The 25,741-nt window shown below is 37.0% G+C and overlaps 1 protein-coding gene across 1 annotated transcript in view; it reads right to left on the bottom strand.

The window, feature by feature from the left end:
- Nucleotides 1-25,741, bottom strand: part of pola1 (polymerase (DNA directed), alpha 1) — a 91,719-nt gene that overhangs the window by 8,545 nt on the left and 57,433 nt on the right. The window contains exons 35-36 of the mRNA NM_001305464.1: nucleotides 13,409-13,525; nucleotides 5,201-5,297 (exon numbers count right to left, since the gene is read on the bottom strand). Of these exons, the coding sequence (NP_001292393.1) occupies nucleotides 5,201-5,297; nucleotides 13,409-13,525 (214 nt within the window). The remainder of the gene's footprint in view (nucleotides 1-5,200; nucleotides 5,298-13,408; nucleotides 13,526-25,741) is intronic.

Raw genomic sequence — 25,741 nt, 5'->3', positions numbered from 1 at the left:
CACAGCTCTGCAATGCATCCCAGCAGAGCTCAACTATAGCACCACCATTGGCGGAGAGCGCACATTGCAGCCGTCCAAACAAACTCCATCAAGCCGGCGTGTAATGTTAACACCACTTCTGGCTTAACTTCCCAGACTGACCAAAAAAGGTTCATTCACCCCTTTGCATTGTGCAGACGGCTTCCAGTGACCGTGGCCGAAGACAGCTGGAGACTTCTAACCTCCAGCCTCGGCGTCCAGCAGAAACGGTTCTCTCTTGCTCAATCTACCAGCAATGTGCGTCTCCAGTTATCTAAAGCTCCACAATAACAGCGGAGCCGACAGAATAGGGGGAAGATTGGTTTTTCTATTGTGCTGCTGGTCTGGCATAATGCCCACTTTAAAAGCAATTCCTCCGTCATCAGAGACAGACAGAAAATCTGGCAGATACGACACTAAATGTCTCATGGTGTGAGGGGGAGGTGGTTGGTAAATTACGAGAAGGCGTGTGTGGATGTGTGTGTGGGAAGAGGGCAGCTAAAAGTTTTCTGAACTGTACTTTATTCCACTATCGCTCCTGAGCGTTTCCATCGCCGACAGCAGCAACAGGCCACCGCTCAGCCCTCTACCTTTGTTCACCGTGCTTTGGTAATCGGTGCAAATGCATTGAACAAAACACTGTGGTGGTGGAGCATAACAAGCTTCCAGAAAGATCTGCAAATGCAACCCTCCATGGTGATTTTTATGTTACCATTTCACCATTCATACTCTGTTGTGACCCGCATCTGCTTTTTTATGTCTAGAATCACACTGATAAAGCTACCTACAAGAGAACAAAATATGGCGAAGGAATATTATAAATATTACCATCAATTTACAGATGACATATATCCACATATCATATATATATATATATATATATATATATATATATATATATATATATATATATATATATATATATATATATATATATATACATACATACACATTGCTCATCATAATTGAGTGATTTTGAAAATGAATATTTGTATCCATTTCTCAGTGAATATAGGCAATGTATTTTGGTGCATTTAAACAAAACAGATTTATTAAACAGATATATTTATTCAAATAATCTTTTAGTCAACAAACATATGCAGAAGTTAAAATACAATAAAATTTAAGCAAAATATTGCAAAAAATTAAAAATTACAACCTACAAATCTTCAACAAAATTTATTTTTTTCTTCTCTTGATTATTATTATTTTATTAGTATTTAATATTTTTCTATAACATTTACATTTGGGTATTAGTTTTTGAACCGTTATCATAAGTTATTTGGTTAGATAAGCTGCAGATTTGGCTTCAGTACTGACTAATCTATTGTGGATCCACTAATATAATATTGTAAAGCTTCCTATTAAAAATATGAATTTAATAGATTGATTTGTGAGGGATGTACTTATATATGCTGAGCACTGTATATAATTTTTTAAGGGGGGGTTCACTTTTAATTGATAGGACAGTAGAAAGTATACAATGGAAAGTGTGGGGAGCAGAGAAAAGAAAAGATCAGCATAGGACCGAACTCCCGTTGCTGGAGTACCATGTGTTGATGCACTAACCACTGTGCATTGGCACAGAGCATTTGAATTATTTTTGCCCTAAAGGTGGAAAGACTTCAGTGTTTAAAAAGTGATCTGAAGTCAAATTCTCTACCATTTTACATATTTAGGAAAAGCTAGAGTACATAGCCACCAAGATTTCGCTCAGTACTGTACCCACAATTAGTGCTGTACGATTAAAGGTGCAGTAGGTGATCTGCCAAAACGCTAACCGGTTAGCATATTATCTTTGGACAGCGGGGAGGGACTGTGATTCAAAGCCACGCTTCCTGAAATCTCAGATGTGCGCACCGCGTCACAACAGCAGAAAACCCACTAGTTCATGTCAGTTAAAACTCATTTGCCAGTTAAAACTGTAATTAGTGTTTGGCCGGCGGCGTGCAGGAATTACATTTATTACTAAGCCAACTTTTCATGCTATTGCAGAGCGAATATTCAGAGTAGCATGATAAATCGTAAAGGAAGGCTGTCATTGTTCAAAATTGAACCAATGTGAACATAAAAGCAACTTCAGCTCAATAAAGCAGGTTAAGCGGAATAGCGCTATTTATTTACTGATGTTTTCTTGTTAAACTAAATAAGAACATGCATTATCGATGCTGTAAAAGGCCCTTATACAACTGAAAATAGTTCAATCCTTCGCCGGGAGATTTAAGTGGCTGAACAACACGCCTATGCATGTCATAGACTGTAAAATATAGGTGCATATAAGCCATTCATAACACAACAAAATCTAACATAAGCTTAGCCCAACTAAAATAGTTTTAAAACAGAACATTTCCTAACAGTAATACTTCAGCTAAGATGTCGTCCTTCCTCCAGCATGCAAAACTAACTCTAATATTGATTCAGAATTTGTAAAAAATTCAGCATTTGATTTTTGTGATTGTCTCTTATGCGCAGCACGTGTCGTGAACGCGCGGCGCTCATGCAGGCAGGCACGCTTGAATGGCGGATCCGCGTGAAAAAAGATGCGCAGAAGTTCAAATCTGCATTTGCTGACAGACAGTTTAAGGTACTTATCGGAACTATAGTAGATGTCAGCCCGACAATATTTAATTGGATGCACATTTTTTAGTTTTATGCCTTACCCAGAATATAAAAATACATAAACACATTTAGATCATTTACTGTAATCATTACTTTTGGACTGTGAAGAGACTTTCAACCAGCACAACAACATGTTTCTGAAGTAGATCACCTACTGCACCTTTAATTGGAAAAAGATCGCGATCTCATTTCGACCCTACACTCGATCTTAATCTAGCATTCCTATGATTCAGCCAATTATATATGCAAGGTCAGGATAGAAGCGTTAAGGCGGTCGTCTTCACATTGTTTTAAACACTCCAAATGGTGTTAAAAATGTAGCATACTGTATTAATAATGTAAAATTCACCCAAAAATGTAATTTCTCTCCTAATTTAATGATGTATTCGCGGCCCCAAAATCACACATGAGCTGACGCACTGTTTGCTTCCAAGATGATGGCTACTTAAGTGAACGGAACCTGCATAGGCTGTGAACAATAGGTTATAAAGTTGTAAAAAATGTTTAGTTTGCTGCACAGAGCGATCGTTTGGGAGCCGCGCAGGAAGTATGCATTGCATATATGTTTTTTTTTTTCTTCAAATTAACCCCATCCAAGATGATGTGAGCGCACTCGGCAGTGAAAGTAAAACAGAAAGTGCGCACATCATACAAATGATCACATGGCTTTTTAGAGTTATGATTTTGACAAGCATTTAATGTTTCTTCTTTCATAGTGAACACAGTGTTGTGCATGAGAATAAATGTTTAATAGTGTCAGTATAACTACTCTAGCCTATATAATGCTGAATATAATGCAAGAGGGAATCTGATAATGACAAATGTCTCATTTTACCAGTAAAAATAATTGTCTAATAACATTGTCAATAACAGATTGCAAGCAGATGTCTTAAAAATAATAATTCATCTTCAGAATAGTTTTTTTTTTGATGTCATCACTTACTGTGAATTAACAACCAGGACAAATATAAAAGTCTGTTCAAGTCCACCATTCCAAGTCTATACGAAACGTAGAATTTTAACCAACAGTAGATCTACACATAGGTCTAAAATTAATATTCATTTTGATATTATATTCAATATTTTACCATATGTTTGAGAACAAAAATAATAGCCGACTCATATTAACCTTATTTTACATCTACAGAATCGGGAGAAAATCGTGAATCTAAGCAAAAAAACATGATTCTCATTTTTGACCGAATCATGCAGCCCTACCCACAATACACAGATAACCATGAGCGCAAGCAAGTCTGACAAAAGACAGTATATTCAGGACCCCCATTTCAGAGTTACATCCCAGGGTCTAAATAAGAAACTGGACCAGGTAAAAGGAAGTACAAGCCACGCAGCCCTGTAATTTCACCCCTAGCCCCCAGTAAAACCCTGCGGTCTATAATACAGTAATGTGTAGTATTATAGTGAGAGGGGAGATAACCGTAGCAGGGCTATACTTCAAAGCTGTGTGTGATGTCCTCTACTAATCCCACAGTATACAACATTTACATGGCGGAGCTACAAATGCATACGGCACATTATAGAAAAATCCCCTAATCCTCTGGGCCTAAATGCAACTAGAAATCAAAGTAAGAAACGGAATAAACAAATGGTTCCTGAGAACAATTGCAAAGGAAAAAAAAAAACAAAGAGGAGGAGGACAGGAGTAACGTCACCTCTCATTCTGCCTGGTGAAAATCAGGGCTAGAGGGTTAAAATCACTCCTTCAGGAATTAGAGGCCCGGCTGCAGTGATGGGCAGTGTGGCTGACAGAACGCCGCAGATTGGCCACAATTACTCGCAGAAACAACAGTCGGGGAAAAAAAGTAAAGAAATAAAATTCGCCAGAGAAGCCAAGTCTATAATCATGTTAGGCCCCCGCCCCCCGATACACTCTCCCCTCAGCCCGCTCCACGTCCTGAGTGGTCATCTATTGATTACACATTATATTTATCTACGGCTCTCGCGCCAGCTCTGAACCTCATCGGCACATGTAAAAATAAATAAATAAATGTATAAGTCTATTCCAAGAGGTCCTTTTTAATCAAGTGACATCAATCAAAAAGGATTGTGGGTAAGTAGCCACGGCTCAGCTAGCAGCGGCCGTGAGCGGTCTGGATCCTCCAACGGCCCGCTGAAAACATATGCTCCATGTCCCATTATTTATGAAGGGCTATCCTTTAGCCTTCTCTCCAATTACTCGCCCTATCATTTTCCAAAATCTAAAAACTGTTTTCAATCAACATAGCCAGCGCGATTACCGAGGGCCTACTGGATGAGAGGAGGCTCTCTCTCACTCACTCCCCTCTTCCTTCCAACTGATTGGACCGCTTTGCATTCTGCACCGCGTCGGTCCGTGATTGAATCCGTCGCCTGAATTACGGCTGTCGACTCGAGGAGCTGAAGATTCTTAACCCAGCCTAGTGGCCGCCTCCAGCCGCTCTGAGGTGTGTGCCTAAAGTGTTGGAAATAAGCGCTGGACGAGCGCTTTTTTTTTACGCCTTATGCTTCTGAGTGAATTTCCCAGGTAATTAGTAATGGCTAATAATGTTAATGCGAGTCTTACATTTATCATCTCCTGTCAGGACCTTGTTGATGGCATATTCCCAGTCAAAGATGTATCTGTAGAAGCTCAGTTGGTTGTAGAGGGCCTTCTCAGAATACTGAAAGAAGAAACAAAAAGACAAATAACAGATTAAACTGGGTAAAACAAAGCAATCATTTTAGCCAGCTTGGATGCCATCAGAAATTTAAAGGAATAGTTCACCCAAAAAAATAAATATTTTGAAAAATGCTGGTGGCTGAGACACACCGACTTAAAGGGGAAAAAAAATACAAAGGAAGACAATAGGTGCCATCAAAAAAAACATTCTTCAAATGATATTTTGTGTTCAAAAGAAATAAAGAAATGCAAATTGGTATTAAACAAGTGAAGAGTGAGTAAATGATATTTTTTGTCTGAGCTATCCTTTTAGTGCAAATAAAACAAGGCTATTGACCTTATTCTTCAATGTGGAAGTGCACTCGCTTTTGCAATTGTTTTAGAACTTCCGATTCAGTTGCCTATAGAAATGACTAGAAATAATATATAGCAGAAAATTATCAAATTTCTTGCTCTACAAACAAGTGTGTTTATGACTATACATAAAAAGCAGTAATGTGATGAGAAAATATCAATTTGCAACAAGCAGCAAAACGTGCTTTCTTTAAACGTCTAAAAATCAAATGGAAGTGAATGAGACAGGAAGTCTCGAGCCAAAAAGTTACTGATGGCTGCCCCCGCTCAATTGTGAATAGGTCAATAGACTTAAGAGTAACTCCAATGGCATGAAACTTAAAAGTTGAGATCATTAATTTTCACAACTTATTTGCCCATATAACTTTATTTGAAAAAGGCCTTCAATAACTAGAGGCGTACTATAAATTTAATTTGCAATTCAGTTTTTCATTCCCATAAAGGAAATAAATACTAATTAAATAAAAGTAAATTTGTCTGAAGTCAAATATATGATGACATAAATGTGAATACCAATAACAGACTGAGGTTCCAGGCATAATGATGGTTAAAACCAACACAAAAAAACAAACGTGTTAACATTTGTGAATGGTATCATGCTCATTTTGCCCAATCTCATATTAAGAGTAACTATAACTCTTTAGTTTTTTAAAATAATTTTAGGATAAAATAAACTCTCTGGAAAAAGCAACACACCCTGAGGGGTGCCATTGATGAAGGACAATGGCACACAATTGTGGCTCAGCTTCCACCAAGTGATTGACTACAACCTGTGATATGGCTGTATAAATAAACTCTAAATTTTAAATGAAATTCTTTTTACAACCAAAAACATAGTTCAGAGCCCTCCTTATGCTGAGTGAAGCAGATTGATGAGCTGCTCTTGCCATTTCGTCACCTTAGAATTATAAGGTTCTATCTGACATTTTTGTCAAAATTGAGTTACTCACATATTCTTAATTAAATTTTTTTTTTAAATAAAACTTATTTTTATTATGTGATGTTTTTTTATAAGGCGTTTACACTTTTAGGCTTTTTATTTAAAAAACAAAAAAGGTTTTATCTACAGTGGAACTCTAGCTTGGCTCTATAAGGTTCTTTCAGCGAGTCAATCACCGTTTTTAATGCATGCACGAGGATTAGGATCAGCTTTCTTTGTCATTTCGCAGACTGCTCCAATGACAGCGGGAAACACCAGAAAGACAAAATCAAACAAAATCTGTCAGCTAAATAATGCTGCACAACACAAAATTGAGTTGTGTGTAAATGTGATGATTTGGAAACATTTCTTGACATTGAGATTCATTCATTCATTTTCTTTTCGGCTTAGTCCTTTTAATTTATTAATCTGGGGTTGCCACAGCGGAATCCGACTGGATTTGCCAGTTAGAACCTTATAATTCCAAGTAGAAAATGACTTTTCAGAATGAGAAGGTTCCATCTGCATTTACCGTGTTTTTTTTTTACTCCAATTTACAAATGTAAGAGTACTTTGACAATTTACATTTAGAGAACCCTTAGGGTCTCTGTCATGTTAATGTATGAAAGAGAACTTTTACACACATACTGTTTTCTATATGGAATGCAAAATCTTTGAAGCTCAATATCTCAAAATCATTCAGAACGCAGATAGAATTATAATTATAATTCTAAGGTGACGATTTGTGTACGCTCTACCATAAGTGCCCATACAAAGAGTTCCAACTTTAATGATGTCAACTAGAACCATGTTCCAAAAAAAAAAAACTGAACACAAACCTCCACCCAAAAAACATAAATTATGACAAAAAATACTTTGTAATATGTACAAAACATTTTCAAGCACTTAAGAGCATTATTTGGATGAGAATCCAATTCTTTGATGCTGTGAATAAATCCAAAGGGGTTTATCATGCAATTTCAGCATTCAAAGCAGATGAGCATCAGCAGAAGACCAGACCAGGTGTCACTCCTATATGCTGATAACAGGAAACAATCAGGCTACAATTTACACATGCTCAAAATATTTGTCTTATAGAAGTTGGGGATAAAGGTCAGAATGTGGATATCAGAATTTGGCCTAAACAACATTTAAGCATGGATCCACCCTGCATTGTATCAACAGTTCAAGCAGCAAGTGGTTTAATGGTGCGGGAGAGAATTTCTCAAGACTTTTGACACTTTAGTACTAATGGAGCATCATTTAAATGGTACAGCCTACCTGAGCACTGTGACCATTCTTTAATGGTTTCATCCAGCAGGATAACATGTCATGTCACAATTTCAGATCATCTCACATTGGTTTCTTAAACATAAGTAAGTTCACTATAATCACATGACCTTTAAAGTCACCATATCATAGTGCAATATAGCAGCATTGGAATTTCATGAATCAGGAGATTCACACCATGGATGTAAAACCCACAAATCTGCAGCAACTGTGTGATGACAATAGAGTGGAGGAAATATGATGTCAATTTGTATGCAACAACTCCAAAGCGAGTTACCTTTTTAGCAGTTCTGGTTTCCCTGTCTTAAAGTCAATGAATGGGTTTTTTTCAAAGGGATTTAAATTAAATTGCTTAAATAAGGTTCTTGGCAAACAAACTCAAGATACCGTCACGTTTTATTCTATGACATAAAACACATCATTTACGTCACAATCTTGATTTTTTTAAATCGGTTACGCTTCTTTTAAAAAGACAGTTGCTATCAAGTTGCTAAATGGGACTATATGCGGTGTCGGAGACATTATACGTCATCGAGCTGAACTGGTCTGGAGTTTAACTCACGGTCTGACACATTTAACTCTGTCATAACTGTAGTATTTACACTCCACCTTATAGTATATGTGACTGTATGGGCTGCTTTTCACTGTACTTTGTGACAAAAAAGAATATTGAATGTTGTTTTGTGTCCATGATGGAATGTTACGTTTCACGATGTTTTGTGGTTTTTGTTGTTTTCTGCTTTGCGCTCTTCTCTCTCTCTCTCTCTTGTTGTGGTCCTATCCTGTTTCAGCTGTGCTACCATTGGTCGGGTGAGCTGTCATTCACCTTCGTCACTAAATCAGCGCGCCAATAAGGATCGGGTCCGCGCAGTATAAAACCGGTGCGCTTGCGCTGTTTTAGAGGAGCGTTTGGCCTGCCAATCTCCTCACTTGTGTCGGCCGGACTGTTTGTTTGTTTGTTCAGCTTGATTCGTTTGCAAGTGCTGTTTTCTAGTTTTCTCCCTGTTTATATTGATATATCAGTTAAACTGGTGCTGCTCTTGTTAATGTATAGTGATATTTTGAACGATCTTTATGAGAATTGGATTACCTGAGATCTTGTTTTGCTAATGGATAAGTGTGTACTTTACGAGAATTCTAGCATTTCGAGCAGCTTAGTATAATTTTGTATTAGTTAGTATTTGGAGGCGTTGCCACATGTGTAATTATGTTTGGGAGTTATGAAGTTTAGTTAAGCTACGTGCTGAAGATTACAGTTTTGTTTCTGCATTTTTCTTTGTTCAGTCAGTTTAGTGGGTTGGGGTTTAGTTAGTTCGTTTTGTAATATTTATTTCTTTGTTTTGGCAACACTCCTATTTTTCTTTATTTAATTCAATTATTTAAAACTACATTTATCTTCCATCTTATATTCATTGTTTGACAATATCCATTAATAAATACTTACTTTTTGTTTCACTTATCAAGCGTATGTGTCTTCTCCTCATTCACCCAGCATCAATAGACTCACTGATTGTTACATATCATCCCTTTAATTATTTAACAGCATAAACACGTAACATGGAACTTGGAGGCATATAGACTTGTTCCTCACGTCTCATTTCTGTCGTCTGTTACTAAAGTAAGCGGGCTGTGTGCACGTGAGCGATACACTTAATTAAATATGTAGTATGATAATACTATGTAGGCACATTTATACATACAGTTTTAAAACTTTTACAACCGTAAAGCAAAACAAAATGTATTTCACACATAAAAAAATAACTATCCAAAAGGCACGCATGTCTATACAGATGTGTTTTGCGTATTTATTTGTTTATAATATATAGTGTGGAGTATAATATAATAAACGGGGAGAGTAAATCTTTGTCATGGACCATGTTTCTGAAAATAAGCTTGAAAATTTTTCTGTAGAAGGGTGGTGCTGACGTCACAGGCGAGCGTCCCGAAGGCCGTTTATAGCCTATTGCTAGTTTTTCAATTCTTGTGTTTGCATTTAAGACCAAAAAGTGCTCAAAGATGTATTTCGTGTGAGGATTGTCCGTGAAAGTGTAATGAACAGGGTTTGATCACAGAGCTTATTATTTGCAATCTTTGAAAAGCCTATGGGAAAATCCTAAGGGGATTTTATCGAGGGAACCAGTTTTATGCTAGCAGCCGATTAGCCTACAAGGTGACATCATGGTTCCTCCACTCTAAATGAACCAGCACCTTGTTAAACATATGCCATGTACAATAATTGAAGTTTTAATGGCAAGAAAGGGTTCATCCCAATACTAGCAAGGTGTACCAAATAAAGTGCTTGGTTAGTGTAAAATAAAAAAACCTTCAGAAATTCCAGAAGTACTAATTATAAAAAAGAACATCTATTATTTTAACATTCAAAGCTCTTAACAAATTCTTTAGTGACTCTGCAGTTGCTGATTATTCCTTCACATATTCAATACAACAAAAAAAAAAAGAAAAGGGAAAAACCAATTAGCTAAAATCATACGGATGTAGTTTAGTACTACGTGTTATTGTCCTGGGGAAAATGAAAGGCTGAAGCGTAATGAGATTGGTGCGGCTCAATCAGGGAAAGCTGGAGAATCACCTGTGTTAATTACAGCTGTGGAGACAGGTAGTGTTTGTCATATATTCTCCACTGCCACAGACAAAGACAAACACACGTGCTCAGTCAAAGCCAGAGTTTTGGAGTCACAGAACCTGTGAAACTGTCTGATTGGCCGAAAACAGCCAGCGTACTCCCCACCTTCTCTCCTCACAAAAGCAGGAAACGGTGTTTGGTTTGTAAATTCGGCTGTAATTACGGTTAGCCATGTGTCTAACTGCCAGAGGCGCGCAGGTCGAGCGAGAGAATAAAAGAGACTGGAGAGGGAGAGAGAGAGAGAGAGACGTTCAGCTCTGAAATTACCTCTTTCATAATAGTTTGTTTTGATAAGGCAGCGTGTGTGGATCTGATGAACAACTGTTGCTGTCAATTTGATTAGCCATTATACTTTTATGTTAATTGCTGTTATTGGGTCACAGTCTTTCTGTGTCACCATAGAATCAGAGCAATGTGGGTGCCGGAGGAGTTTAGCAAGGGCTCTCTCCTCAGCGCAACGGCTTTTAATTGCCCTCTACAGCTTCCGATGAGCCCAGCAGCTGTTGACCCATAATGCACTGGCTGGTCAACAGCCGTGCCTGTCGATTCAGCAATGCGTCCATAATGGAGCTCGTATAATCAGCGCCAGGTCGCCACACGCTTTCGGTCCCGCGAAGGAGATTGTGGACTAAAAGCGCAGTCCAAGAAATAAGTGGACGGACATGCAAGGCAGGGCCAGGACGAGCTTCACAGCTGTGCTGACAGGTGTCAAAAGGGGCGTGACCAAGGCACCGTCAAACATTATTGAATTTAACCCCCCATCCCGCAAACAGAAGCCCCACCCCCACGCAGCTTTGCTCGGCTCGATGCTTTGTTCCTGTACTGACACCATTTCAATTTTCTCCACAAATCTGCAGCATTTTCGGCCCGAGTGACTGAGGAGCAAACCAGCTGTGAAATTGCCTCTCTCCTGAGACCCCCGCCTCATTCCCCCCCTCCTTGATAGAGACATGGCAGCCAGTGCCGTACCACCGAACCTTTGGTACAGCCCAAACGTAGCCTGCCGGAAGAGCTGCATGGAGGCGAAGAGAGGAAAAGTGTCAAGCGCGAGGCCTTATTCCATGACCGAAAGGGTGTAAAAATAAAGCACTCAAGGAGGATCACTGGCCAAACTTAAGATGCAGATCAGCAAAAGACAAAGGATTAAAGTGTTTTAGCTCCTTATGGCCACAGTGCTTTTATATAAAGCATGTATAATATCCCCTTTGAGCAGAGCAGCAGAGAAAATGGCTACTCTTTCAATACACACAGATCTGTGCAGCTGCAAAAGGAGAGGACGGTGGAAAAAAAATCTCCAAACAGTTTTAATGAGGCTTAACAAAAAAAAAAAGCTCCAATCTGAGTTAATTTTAACGGGCTGAGCTGGAAAAGGAAGGCGATCGGCATCACAAGGTTTCATAACGAGTCAATATATGTAAATCTTTACAAGGCAAACACAGTGGGAAACAAAGACATTTAACTGAAGCGCCAGTTGATGTCTCCACTTTTTGTGCACATAATTTCTCCCCATTGAAAGGTATAATTGCCTGCTATTTGAAGATATTCATGCTCAATTTTTGAAATTAATTTCAATTGGGGGGAAATGTAGAAATGTCAGCTCCCGTGAAAGGGATTTGATTTCAATTATCCTTGCTCAAAGGACTGTGATTTCCAAATACACTTAAGCAAAATTATGACAAGAATTTTTGTTCCCAGAAATTCAGTGTTTAAAGAGCGATTAGACGATAAATGGACTGGCTTTGAATTGAAGTGAATGCGCCGGTTACCATCTGAAAGGCACTCAATTATCCCTGATTGCTCCTGTTATAATGTATCAAATAGAGATACCTGCTATTGCTGTAATTTGTGTGAAAATTAACATGCTGCAATTTCCACTAGAGGGAAAAAAAGGAAGCCCTAATGGGTGCCTGAACGTACATCAATAAAATGGAGAGGGAGAGAGAGAGAGAGAGAGAGAGAGAGAGAGAGAGAGAGAGACAGCGGGTGGGGGTGGTTGGAGAGATCTACGAGTGAGGGAAAGCAGCTGAAAAAGAAAAACGAGAGAGAGTCGGTATAAAGAAAAAGAGAGAGAGAGAGACAGAGAGAGAGAAAAAATTTAATTTACTGAAAATATTACAAATTGCACCTGTGTACAACTCCTTCAAATTACCGGCCAATCAACCGAGGGTGCCTATTACGCTTCCATTTAATCTGGATACAATGGTAGTCAATGTCTCTGTGTCCGTGGAGACACCAGAGGAGACGCATTGCTGTCAGCCGTGCTGTAAAGCCCAGAACGACAGAGGGATGGTAGAGGGGTGAGGAAGTTAATGTTTTATTCAGCCGGCAGTTTAAACTGCCATCTCACCAGGCAGAGCGGAGGACAGCTAAGTGGCTATGGTGACAAGAGAAATTGTCCTTTTGGGTTTCAACCTGTCGCCACAGAACTAGACGCAGAAATAAAGCATGAGGAGAAAGAAGGAATTGGGTAGGGGGGGATGTGTCGGTACTGGATGAAAATGATAAGGAAGACAGACAGGGACAAAGGTAGACACATCTTTTTTTTTTGGAAGGGACGTCCCGAATGGTGTCTTTGAACTGGACGAAGACGCTCTTAAAATGATCACTGGATGAAGTAAGTGAGAACATCCCACATCCACACTTTCTAACAGTGAGTCCAAGGCCAAGTCAATCTGGAGGCCGGTTCTTCTTATCAGAAGCAGCTTGTTAAAGCAGGAAGCAAACTCACATCATGTCAAACGGGTCAGACGGATCTGGTAATATATAATAGTTAGAAAATAAGGCAGAAACCTACACTGACAAGTAATAAAAGGCCTGGGGCCAGGCAGGAACTTTCACAGGCTCCACAGCACCACCATCTGGACGATGTGACTGATTGTGTATGTTCAAAATGTTTGTGCAGTACCTCAGGCTTCAGTGTGGATCTAAGACAGGCTGGACAGATCGGTCCCGACCTGGAGAATGCTATGGGCAGCCGACGGATTCGGTTCCGGCAGGCCTGATCCTCACATAGCAGCCATCCCTGTGTAGAAAGAGAGAAAAAAAAGATTAAAAATAGGGCTGTAGCCCCCAGTAGACGAGTCGCTGGTGCTCTTTCCTGTGGTGGGGCCGTGTGAGGCCTCAGCCTGCAGCAGATGCAGCTGCCCCCCCACTGACACTGCCTTTCCTGCCCCTGTTATTACAGCAGGGGCCAGGGGGTAATGTGGGTAATGCCCTGCTAATGACGGAGCACTAAATAAACCCCTAGTATCAGAGGAGCACCTGTCCCTGAAGCATTACCACCTACCCTACTATAGATTGAAAGAGACTGAAAAAGAGAGAGAAAGAGGGGAGACAAATAGAGACGCCTGAAAAGAGGGCCTTATAAAAGATGACAATATATAGAAAAAAAATATTATATATAAAAATTAGATATACATATATAACTATTCAAAAGCTTCCGGTCAGATAGACTTTTAGAAAGTAAAAATAATTCACAATAAATTTCATTATAATAAAAAGTAATCAAAAGTGATAACATTTATCATGTTACATAAATTTCCACAAAAGCAGCACGTTTTTATCAACAATGGCGGTAACAGACTGAGCACTAAATCGGCTTTTAGAATGATTTCTGTAGAATATCTGTTGAAAAAAAAAACAGTATTTAAACCAGAAAATATTTATAATAAAATTTAAATGAAAAATAACTAAATAAAAAAATAAAATAAAAATTCAATTAAATAAATAAATAAAAATAATAAATATAAATTAATAAATATCGTTATAAATATATCAACACTTTAAATTATATGAGTGTTTTATTTCCTCAAACTATCCTAGTCAGGTTGAGGTTTTTATTTCTTTTTAGCTTTAATTTATAAGTGCATTAAAGAAATCACAGAAATTAATGTAAAGTAAGAAATTGGATGTAGAATAAGGTGTAATCAGGATGTAACACATGAAGCACTATGGCTCTAACCAATAAACATGCAGTAACTTCTACTTTATTACACGTTCCTGCTACATGTTATTTGAAATAAATGTCTTCAAACTTTTTCCAAGACTTTGCCTTTTTTGATCACAGAATAACGATATGGAGCAGAGTCGGGTGTAACACGTTTCACAGTAACGATTTACAGTATTGTAATTACATTTTAGAGGAACAAAGTAATTTAACAAATTACATTAAATTTGTGTAATTTGATTACAGTTACTAAAGTCAACGTAATTGCGTTACTTCCACTACATATAGTTTTTGGAAAAAAATCACATTGCGCTTTGAAATTATTGGAGAACGCGAGCTGAAATGGTTGCAGTCAACAGTGGAAATACAGACATTAATTTAATTTATGGGAGCGTAAAAACAAAAATGTTGCTGTGAAATGCAGTCTAAAGAACTTTCCACTCCTCGCCAAGAACATGGTGACAACTACTAAACAGGCAAAATTTCCCAGACGCACCCATTTGAAAACTGCAAGTTATGTGACAAGAACTGACCGATCAACTTCATACTTTGGAATATAAACATTTTGGTAGATGAATTACCTTAGACAACCACAGAACACCCAAACACTGCAGTGCTTTTTTTAAACTATGGATGTCAATGGTTACAGGTATCCAGTTTTCTTCAATTCTTCTATCATGTAAAAAAAAAATAAAAAATAAAAAAGAGAAAAAAAAAGGAAGAAAAAAGAAAGAAAAAGAAAGAAAAAAAGAAAGAAAAAGAAAAAAAAAAAGAAAGAAAAAGAAACTAACCCAACGCTGATATAGAGTAATGTCAAACATCTGTCTGACTCTGTTCCTGGTATTGAAGGCCTACTTTCATGGTCCAGTCGATGTATAAAATCATCTTCTGTCCACTTTCAAAAGCCAAAGCGAGTTTGAAAATTCTGTTTCAATTTTTTTTACAGTTTTTTTTGCAAATACAAAAAAAAAATTAAAGTGAACATCAAAATAGTTTCTTGCATCTCACTACATAACACCAAAACCAATTAAAAAAAGGTTTATCTTGCTTCAATTTCTATCTATTATATAATTCCTGTTAAATCCATAGACAATCATCCCACCTGTGCTGTCAAACATGCGGTCTACCTGGGTTATTGTTCAGACCCCACCGTACTATCGGAATCAGCGGCTTGTTTTAATTTCACAATTAATCTCATCTGAGTGGCATTTTGTGCGGATGTTATTTGGGTAATTAGCAGTAAGCCCCAGGGCCGAGGGGAATCCAGAGTGTGTAATTGAATCTGAACATATGCGAGCTGTTTGGCTTTCATTTTGAAGGGAGCTCCGGTGTTATCACCCCTCTGTTTGCCTTAACAGATCTTTTGTGCTCCTGGAGGCCCAAGACTAAACCAACAGTTCTGTTCCCATGGGCTTAGCAAAAGACTGCTTCTACAGGAACACACACAGGCCAACTGAAAAACACACAAGTATGCTATTGTTTTCAAACACAAAATTCAGTAGAAACAACCATTAAGGATTGTCTGCACTGTAGAATGATCTGCTTTGATAAATATATGTATGGGATGGAGACTTCTTGCCATTTCACCTGTTTGCCAACCCACATTCCTTCATTCTTAATCTGAGACACTCAGATAAATCTGTGGTGTTTTTAAGTAGGACTGCTCGATTATGGGAAAAATCATAATCATGATTATTTGTCATAATTGTAATCACGATTATTCAAAACAATTATTAGTTGAAGTCAGAATTCTTCACCCTTCTGTGAATTTATATATATATATATATATATATATATATATATATATATATATATAAATATTTCCCAAATTATGCATTTTTTTACGGTATTTCCTATAAAAATTTTTCTTCTGGAGAAAGGCTTATTTGTTTTATTTTGGCTGGAATAAAAGGAGGTTAAAATATATTGAAACCTATTTTAATAGCTCAATATTCTTAGCCCCTTTAAGCAATATATATATATATATATATATATATATATATATATATATATATATATATATATATATATATATATATATATATATATATATATATATTTTTTTTTTTTTTTTTGATTGTTTGCCGAAGAATGTTCTGTTATACAATGACTTGCCTAATCACTCTAATTAAGCCTTTGGATGTCACTTTAAGATGAATACTAGTATCTTGAAAAATATCTAGTAAAATATAATGTATTGTCATCATAGCAACGTTAAAAGAACTCAAAGTGTAATCAGTGTAAGTGCAAATTTTATAAATAAAGTCAGAAATATCCTTTATTTAGCCATACAAGTAGGGGTGTAATGATGCGTTTATAAATAAATAAATGTAAATGGTAGATTAGTATTACCAGGGTAAACCATAAATGCAACTTTTCTAATGCAATATTTAAAATTGTAATTTATTATTGTTATAACCACTGACTTTTGTTATTATATAGAATATATAACATTTTACCCATTATATCTTCAATATCCTTTATTAATCATTCCAATTTGCTGCAGGAGTAAACATTTCTTATCAGTAGCTATTATTCCAGTCCATATTTTCTTAATGTGCATAAATTGTAAAATAATGTAATACCTTTGTGCTCAAGAGTCAAACTATGATGGCAACATGTAATGAGTAAACTTCCTTTCAAAATGTCACATGACTTCAACAGATCTTGTGACAGGATAACTGATTTAACCTGTACAATGCAGTGCATCTCAATGCAAATAATATTAAATGCTATATTAACTCAATTGAAAGGTCATCCATCCATCCATCCATCCATCCATCCATCCATTTATCAAAATGATTTGTTAAAAATCATCCACTATATCTCAAAGCACTGTTGTTAAACATCTTGTCTTTTTCTAATTGTATCTGAAAACAAGATAACATGACAGCATTTGTCAAAAGCTTCATAGGAATTGATGATTTGATTCTTTTGAACACACAGGGTTAATAACAGCATAAGATGCATTTATTAACAAATGTTATCTATCTATCTATCTATCTATCTATCTATCTATCTATCTATCTATCTATCTATCTATCTATCTATCTATCTATCTATCTATCTATCTTCCATCCTTAGATTAACAAACAGACAGATGAATAGGTAGTTAAAAGGGGTGAAAAAGCATAAGAAGCTTTTAATAACAAATGTTATCTATTTATCCATTTATTCATCCATCCATCCCTATATTGACAGACAAACAGACAGATAGATAGTCAGAAGGGGTGAAAATGCATAAGTTGCTTTTATTAACAAATGTTTTCTATCTATCCATTAATCCCTACACTGATTGACAGACAGACAGACAGACAGACACATAGATAGATAGATAGTTAGACAAGATCTCGTATGATGAGATCTCGCAAGATTAATCTCAAAGAGATTTTTCGTCAGGCTAAAAAGTTGTCTCGTGAGTTGTGATGTTATGATAGAGCATGAGGGTGAATTTAGCACTGAAGATTGGAGGCAGGATTTGATTTTAACTGCAAATCAAGTGTCTTGCACACACCTGGCAACCCAGGCTGGGCTCGGGAGTTGCGCGTGTCACTCAATTGCTTGGGCGAATGTGACGTTACCAATTTTTTTTTGGCTGATGCGTCCAACAGAGGCTCCAACTGCAGCCACACACATTAACCATGCTTCATATCCATGAGATAGGATAGCACTTCAGATATTTTTAAAGTCATAATCGTCGTAAACAACTGGAATTAAGACGTGGAGTTTTCTTACTTCAGTCGCATTATTGAAGTGGAGCGTAAAGACTGTAATCAAACTATTACCATCATGTAGGTCTTTTAGCCACATTTTGTGTTAGGATAAGACACACATACTTCTGTTTGACACTATTCTCTGCACCTAAAGAGTCAGTAAAATACCACAGACAGTAAAATACCACTGACATACCCTTGCGCTCACACAGACAGTAAACTTCTGGAGACTCGAGGCACACGCCTTCATCATCACAAAACATATTTATACTTTCGGTGTATGGTATCAAATTACATTAAAACAACTGCCTCCTATCAGTCCTTACTTCATATTTGCATTCAGTAGCTCAGAGTTTGTGAGGGAGGCATGAATGAAGTCTTGCTGAATGAAAGTAAAACTGCAAAAAAAAAAAAAAAAAAGTTAAAAATTTAATCCCAAAAATTACATGAATTTTAAGTTCAATTTGTGAAAGAAATTTGATTTATGTAAAATTGTACCGAGAAGCCAGTCAGTAGAATTTACAGTTAAATATTTAGCAGTGTTTGCAGGTCCATTACAGCATAGAATTCATTAAAATAGAAATAATTGAAAAATAGAAATAAAACAAAATAGAAATAAAACACCATTAATTTTTTTTTTTTAAAAGCACCTAAATTTTTAGCAATTTGTGATTTTTTTTTCAGTTAAATAAAAGATAATTTTCCATTCATATATTTCATCATTGACGATTTCTTAAAAATAGTCTCGGCTCATTCTCGTGAACCTAATCTTGTGTCTTATCTCGTAAGTGTCTCGTCACACTCAACAGACAGACAGACAGACAGATTGTGTGTACAATATCCCTTAGTAAATTAAACAGTCACTTTTGCATAGTGCTACAGCCTCTGCCGACTAACAGGATTCCCCAGATCTTGAACATGTTTGATTCACATGAGTGTGCTGTAAACCTTGAATTAGGAAAGAATGCTAAATGTAAAGTTAAAATACACAAATACCATAATACCATGCTCAAATAATATAATAAAATAAAAAGTCTTATTAGCTCTCTACTGCACAGTGTTGCCATATGGCAACATTATATTTATGTTCATTTCCCTGCCACTGTTTTTTTAAGACCAATGTTCTACATTTTTTGTTGGAAAGAGCAGATCTTAGTTTAGCTAATGATGTGCTTCGGTTAAGTCACAAGCAGTGTTTTTCTGTGGTGCAATTTCTGACAGACTGGCGTTTATTATGAGTAGTTGCTGAATGCAAAAGTAAACGTCAATAAAAACAAAAGATCAACTCATGAAAGATCCGCAAAAAAAAATCTGAGACATCAACTCCATTAAGTTATGACATATTTACAACTTAAAGTGATCAGATTAGCTTTATGTAAATCAAATGTATCTGCTATCTGCAATAGTGAAATGTGCAATATTGCAATAGTTTATCTAGCTAGCAAGGTCAACAGTAATCTTTTAAGTTGTAACAATAACAACATGAATGCTAGTATTATAATGCTGATTGGTCATATGTTAATGTAATTTGCATTATGGATAAAATCACATTTTAATGACAATACTTTTGATTAGATATAAATACAGAGAACAGTGTATTAGTGAGGAACACCCAGTTCTGCGGTAAGTGCAAGAAGAAAAGGACAGAACTGGCTCTTCCTGCAGATGAAATTGAGGATGAGACGGGTTTTAGTGACCATGAGAATAATCCAGATTGGACATTTGATAAGAGCAGTGATAGAGACAGCTCAGGTAAGTTAGCTCAGAGACAGATAAGACAGGTGTAGTGTAGTATATAGCATACTATACAAACATACATTATTCTGATGCATCTGGATATACTAGACTTGTTATTTAGGATTATTTAATGAAGGAAATATTTATACCCACTGTATGTTTTATAAATGATAATACAATATTATGTTTCTTTTCAAAAAAATTCAGCAAAATTAATGGAATAAATGAAAGCTGTTGGAGTATCAGTTGTTGGAAAGTATGTTTAAGGTGTCAATTATAAGTTCCTTGTGAAAGTTTATAATTACAATTAAATAATTTCAAACAACAAAATTATTAATTATATAAGGAACGTTCGAAATTCGAAATTTCTAAGTTAGATCCACTATTAGACGTTGTTGCCAGTTGACAATGTATCATAAAGTACTTTAAAACAAACATTTTCCCAATTTGTTTTTTATAGTACTTCAAGTTAAGCCAATTTAAGAAAAGAAAAAGTCAAATATTTTTTCTAGATCCATCATAATGCATGCAGTAGAGGGTTAAATATATTAGTCAGAATACATACAAGAATTCATAAAGACACATAAAAAGGATCGACTTGTTGACTGTGACGCCAATCATAGAGTATCAGAATTCAGTATCTGCTCTATTAATCTTTTTTTCTCGTTACAATACTGCTCCAAGCAGCCTCCGCTGGGTCCTAGTGCCTGCCTCATAAGAGACTTATTCAGGGTCTGCCGCTGGATATTATTGGCTGTGTTACATGAACACAATTAAAGAAAAACAAACTTATATCTAGGAACAAAGTATCAAAAAAGGTCATAAAATCACCAGTCTACTTTAAATGTTATCATTATGAGAAGCTAACATGTGTGAGGAATACAAATCTTAAACCAGTTGACTCAACCTGTGAATTAACACTTCTCCAAACACAAAGAGAAAAGATGTGGGCATCAGCTCAGTTCAGCCAAAAGAACTTATAAAATACTGGCAAAAATGCAGCAATTTTTAATTTCTGACTTAAGTTAATTTCTTTCTGCAATAACCACGTATTTAAATAACTAACTTTAACAGTTCTCGTGAAATAAAACTATTTATAGCGTGAAATTTTGGTCACACTGTCATCATAAGTATAACTATACAAGTATAAACATCTGAAACAACCGACCTGCAATGGACACTCTCCTTTTATGGCCCACAACTATAATATCAGCATAATGGTCCAGAACTATAATATCTGGTGAACCAGAATGAGTATTTTTTGGCTCATTCCCTGCTTATCTCTGTCTCTGCTCTGTGGATACTCAGAAAATCTCAGAATGTTTCCTTTAATTTGTGAATATTCACATTAAATAAACTAGAAACCACACACCCAGACAAAATCCTTTAAATAGGTTCTGTTTGTGTCACCTGGTTTATAGACAGACTTCATTTGCATCTTCATTGTAACCAAGAAATGGAGGATAGGGGGATAAAAAAAGAGAAGAAATCAGGGAGCAAAAGAGAGAAAAAACATCTAATTGAAACACTAAGAGCTCGCTCTGCGAGAGAGAGAGGCAGGATAAAGCTTCATAATTGCATAATTATACCAGTCGATACCTGACACTGCGAATACAGCCACTTCTGCAGCCGTCAAATGAGTTCCACATAATTTAACCAAACACTGGGCAAAGACTGGGGCCCACAGATCAGTGCAAGCTACCGGAAAAACTTTCTCGCTCTCCTCCTCTCTTTCTCCATTTCACAATTTCACTGTCGCATCTATACCTGCAGGTCTTTTTCTACAGCGGTTTCACCCAAGTATTTCGGTTCACCTCTGACTACAATCAGAACTTAGCACTTAAGGTTTCATTTCAGTGTCAGGTTTGTAAGGAGATGTGTGGTTTCTTAACTGCTTTGTATGAGAAATGCAACTCATGCAACCGATGGGAAAAAGTAAACTAGATTTGTACGGTTTCATTTCGTGTGCCATGCCTTGTTGATAGGGTGGTTCCCAGGGTACTGCTGTACCGCTGAAAGGGCGTTCTAATGGCCTGTTTCCACTGAGTGGTTTGATACGGTACACTTTTATGGTCATTTCTACTGTCAAAAGGTACCAAAAAGCGAACCGTACCGTACTCCTTTATGGGTACCCTTTTAAAAGGGTACCTAGCACCACAAAAGGGTACCAAAAGGTGGCGCTAGAGGCGCAGCTGAATGCTATTGGTTTACAAAAAAAACATCACCAGCATGTGCACAAGCAGGAGGATGAAAACAAAGGAAGCGCCATTTTAAAGACACAGCCGAGACATGACATCGCAATTATACATGCATATAATAACGAGGCATGGTCAACCAAAGCTTAAAGGTGCAGTAGGTGATTGTCTTCAGAAACATTTTCTGTTGTGCTGGTTGAAAGTCTCTTCACAGTCCAATAGTAATGATTACAGTAAATGATCTAAATGTGTTTATATGTATTTTTATATTCTGGGTAAGAGATAAAACTAAAAAATGTTCATCCAATTAAATAGAGTCGGACCGTCATCTCCCATAATTCCGATAAGCAGGTCAGACTGTCTGTCAGCATATGTAGATTCGGACTTCTGCGCATCTGTTCACGCAGATCCGCCATTAGTGCTTGCCCGTCTGTATCACAAACGCATGTGCGCGAGCGAGCTGCAGGCCGCTCGCCGATGCAGAGTCGGAGGCAGAGTCGGAGTCTGAAGGACAGACAAGCTCGGGCCGATTACTGTAAAGCCAGGCGCGAGTATAATTCACCCTTAAAGCGGCCGCGCGGTCACGAGACGGACCGGGAAAAATCAAATGCAGAATTGAAACTTTTAAAAACCTGAATCAATATTGGAGTTACTTTAGCACACTGGAGGAAGGACGACACCATGGCTGAAGTATTACTGTTAGACAGGTAATGTTGTTTTAAAAGCTTATGTTAGATTGTGTTGTGTTATGATTGACTTATATGCACAGACGTGTTGTTCAGCCACTGAAATCTCCCGGTGAAAGATTGATGTGAATATTTTCAGTTTCATAAGGTCCTTTGACAGCATCTATAATGTAGATTTATATTTAGTTAAACAACAAAACATCAGTAAATAGCGCTATTCCGCCTAACCTGCTTTATTGAGCTGAAGTTGCTTTTATATTCACATTGGGATATTTTTGAACAATGACAGCCTTCCTTTACTGTTAACCATGCTACTCTGAATATTCGCTCTGAAATAGCATGTAAGTGTGTCAAAGTAATAAATGTAATTCCTGCAAGGCGCTGGCACTAACTGGTGAATGACATGAACTAGTGGGTTGTCTGTCTGCTGTTGTGACAAGGGGTTTGGTTTTGAATCACAGTCCCTCCCCGCCGTCCAAAGATAATATGCTAAGCGGTTAGCATTTTGGCAGATCACCTACTGCACCTTTAAACAAACCTTGTCATCATCTTGATGAACAACCACAAAGCCAAGAAGAGGAGCAGATTCTACCCTATGCACCGTAGTTGTTGACAAGGCCATCTAAAGCGCGAGCGGTTTTGCTGTTTCGCATATGCTCACTGAGCATCTATATTAGAAATAACTAACATCTAGAGCTGATGATAATAACGTGCTTGTAATTATTGAAGTGCTTCTGACATCCGATCCTTTCAGAAACAGACAAACGTGAGAGTGAAGTGCGAAAAAACAAAGGAGAAGCCGGAAAATAAAAAATAAAAATAAAAAAATAAAAATAAAAAAAATCAAAGGAGTAAATGATTTTTTCAGCAACCTAAAATATGAACAAACTGCCATATTTAACTATTATCATCACCTTCTGGACTATTATGAACTGATTGAATTACTTCCTAACAGAGGTAACGTGCTGGTGAAGATAAAAGATACAGATGAGAGGTTTGCACTGAGGAAACGGGCCATTAATGGTTGTCATGTGATGGCTGTGGTATTGTGATTAGATGCTGCGTCACTGTTCTAGTTGCCCAGATATTTGTATGTGTGTATGATATTCGGCTCTCACAGTTATGCAGACACTCAGAACAAAACCAAAATCACAATATGGCTTTATATGTGCTGGACATTTCAGAATAAAGCACAGCATATTCTTTAAAACTGAGCAGCTCATGATAACAGAGAGGCTTGCAGAAAACTGCAACAGGTCATGCCAAGTGCAGCAATTCTATGTTGCTTATTATTTTGCTGTTTTATATTTAATAAAGTATCAAGCCAACGATCTTCTTATTAGGATAGTTGACCAAAAACGGAAAATTCTGTCATTTTCTCAGCCTTTACTTGTTTCAAACCTTTATGGATTTCTTTCATCTGTTGAACAAGTAAGATATTTTGAAGAAAGCTGAAGAACCATTGACTTCTATAGTATTTGTTTTTCCAACAAGAGGTCAATGGTTACAGGTTGAAGAAATAAAGCAAATCTAAATGAAGGCATATCTCTCTCTCTCTCTCTCTCTCTCTCTCTCTCTCTCTATATATATATATATATATATATATATATATATAAATATCTTTTCTTTTTTTAATATTTCCAAAATGATGTTTAACAGAGCAAGGAAATTCTAACAGTATGTCTGATAAGATTTTCTTCTGGTGAAAGTCTAATTTGTTTAATTTCGGCTAGAATAAAAGCAGATTTTAATTTATGAAAACAAATGAAGGCCAAAATTATTAGCCACTTTAAGCTATTTTTTCCCCCGATAGTCTAACAAGCCATGGTTATACAATAACTTGCCTAATTACCCTAACCTGCCTTCTTAACTTAAATTAACCTAGTTAAGCCTTTAAATGTCACTTTAAGCTGTATATATATATACACACAATTTTTTAAAACATCTATAGTTATGAAGTGGCACAGACCTTGTTCTTGACTTAACACGGAAACAACAACGCGTGCGGCATGCCATCACTTTGTTGCAGAGCAAACGCCAGCAGAGTAAAACACCAAAGCAGTTTGAAGCGGAAAGCAGGAGTATGTCTGCGGTCTGGTGGTATTATAAAGTTAATGATGACAACATTGCCAAAGCAAACTGTGAGATATGTAAACTTGGGATTGCAAGAGGCTACATTTAACACAACAAAGTTGTTGAATGTTAAAATAAGGTGAATTAAATAATAAAACATCCTGGATCTGCTCCGTCGCTCTTCTTTATTCTTTTATTTATTATAGAAGTATCGGATCGGGTTTCGATATCGATAGATAATCAAAATCAAATGACTCCTAAACGGAATCAAGGGCAAAAAAACCTGATCAGGACATCTCTAGTTGCAATGTAACATTTAGTCAACAAAATGTGCAATAGAGACCATCAAAATAATGTCTTACCATAATCTCTAGATATGGCAAATACAAAATTCATTTTTTTTTTTTTTAAGATACTTGAATAATGCCTGATGAATCAACAGTTTAATTAAAACCTCAGCAAGAGTGATGCAAATTTTAGCAAGCAAAACTAAATAAAGGAATTTCACCATCCAAGCAGCAGCTCCACTAAACACGCACACAACTCTTCTCTCAGATGCCCTTAATCCAGATCTGCCCCTTTTAGCCCAGAAAAAAAAAGCTGCGATTACAAGCGGCTTGGTTCAAAAAAAGCCTCCAAGACAACAGCCTCTCACAGGCTTTGTGCCCTGGTAATCAACAGCTGTACATTCACACAGTGGCTGCGGAGCCCGAGAGCGGCTGAATGGACGCAAATGCGTCCACTTTGTACATCTCTGCTTTAATCAAGCCTTTTCTATTCAGCAATCTGACCTTTTGTTCAAAACAGGATTATCACCTTTTTTATTTATTTATTTCGGTCAACCCCCCCCCCTCACCAAACCACCATCACATCCCCAAGCCAGTTACC

Source organism: Danio rerio, chromosome 24, assembly GCF_052040795.2.
Source record: "Danio rerio strain M-AB ecotype USA chromosome 24, GRCz13ab, whole genome shotgun sequence".
NCBI lineage: Eukaryota > Metazoa > Chordata > Actinopteri > Cypriniformes > Danionidae > Danio > Danio rerio.
The sequence above is the reverse complement of the archived record's forward strand: the minus strand, read 5'-3'. Positions and strand labels throughout refer to the sequence as shown.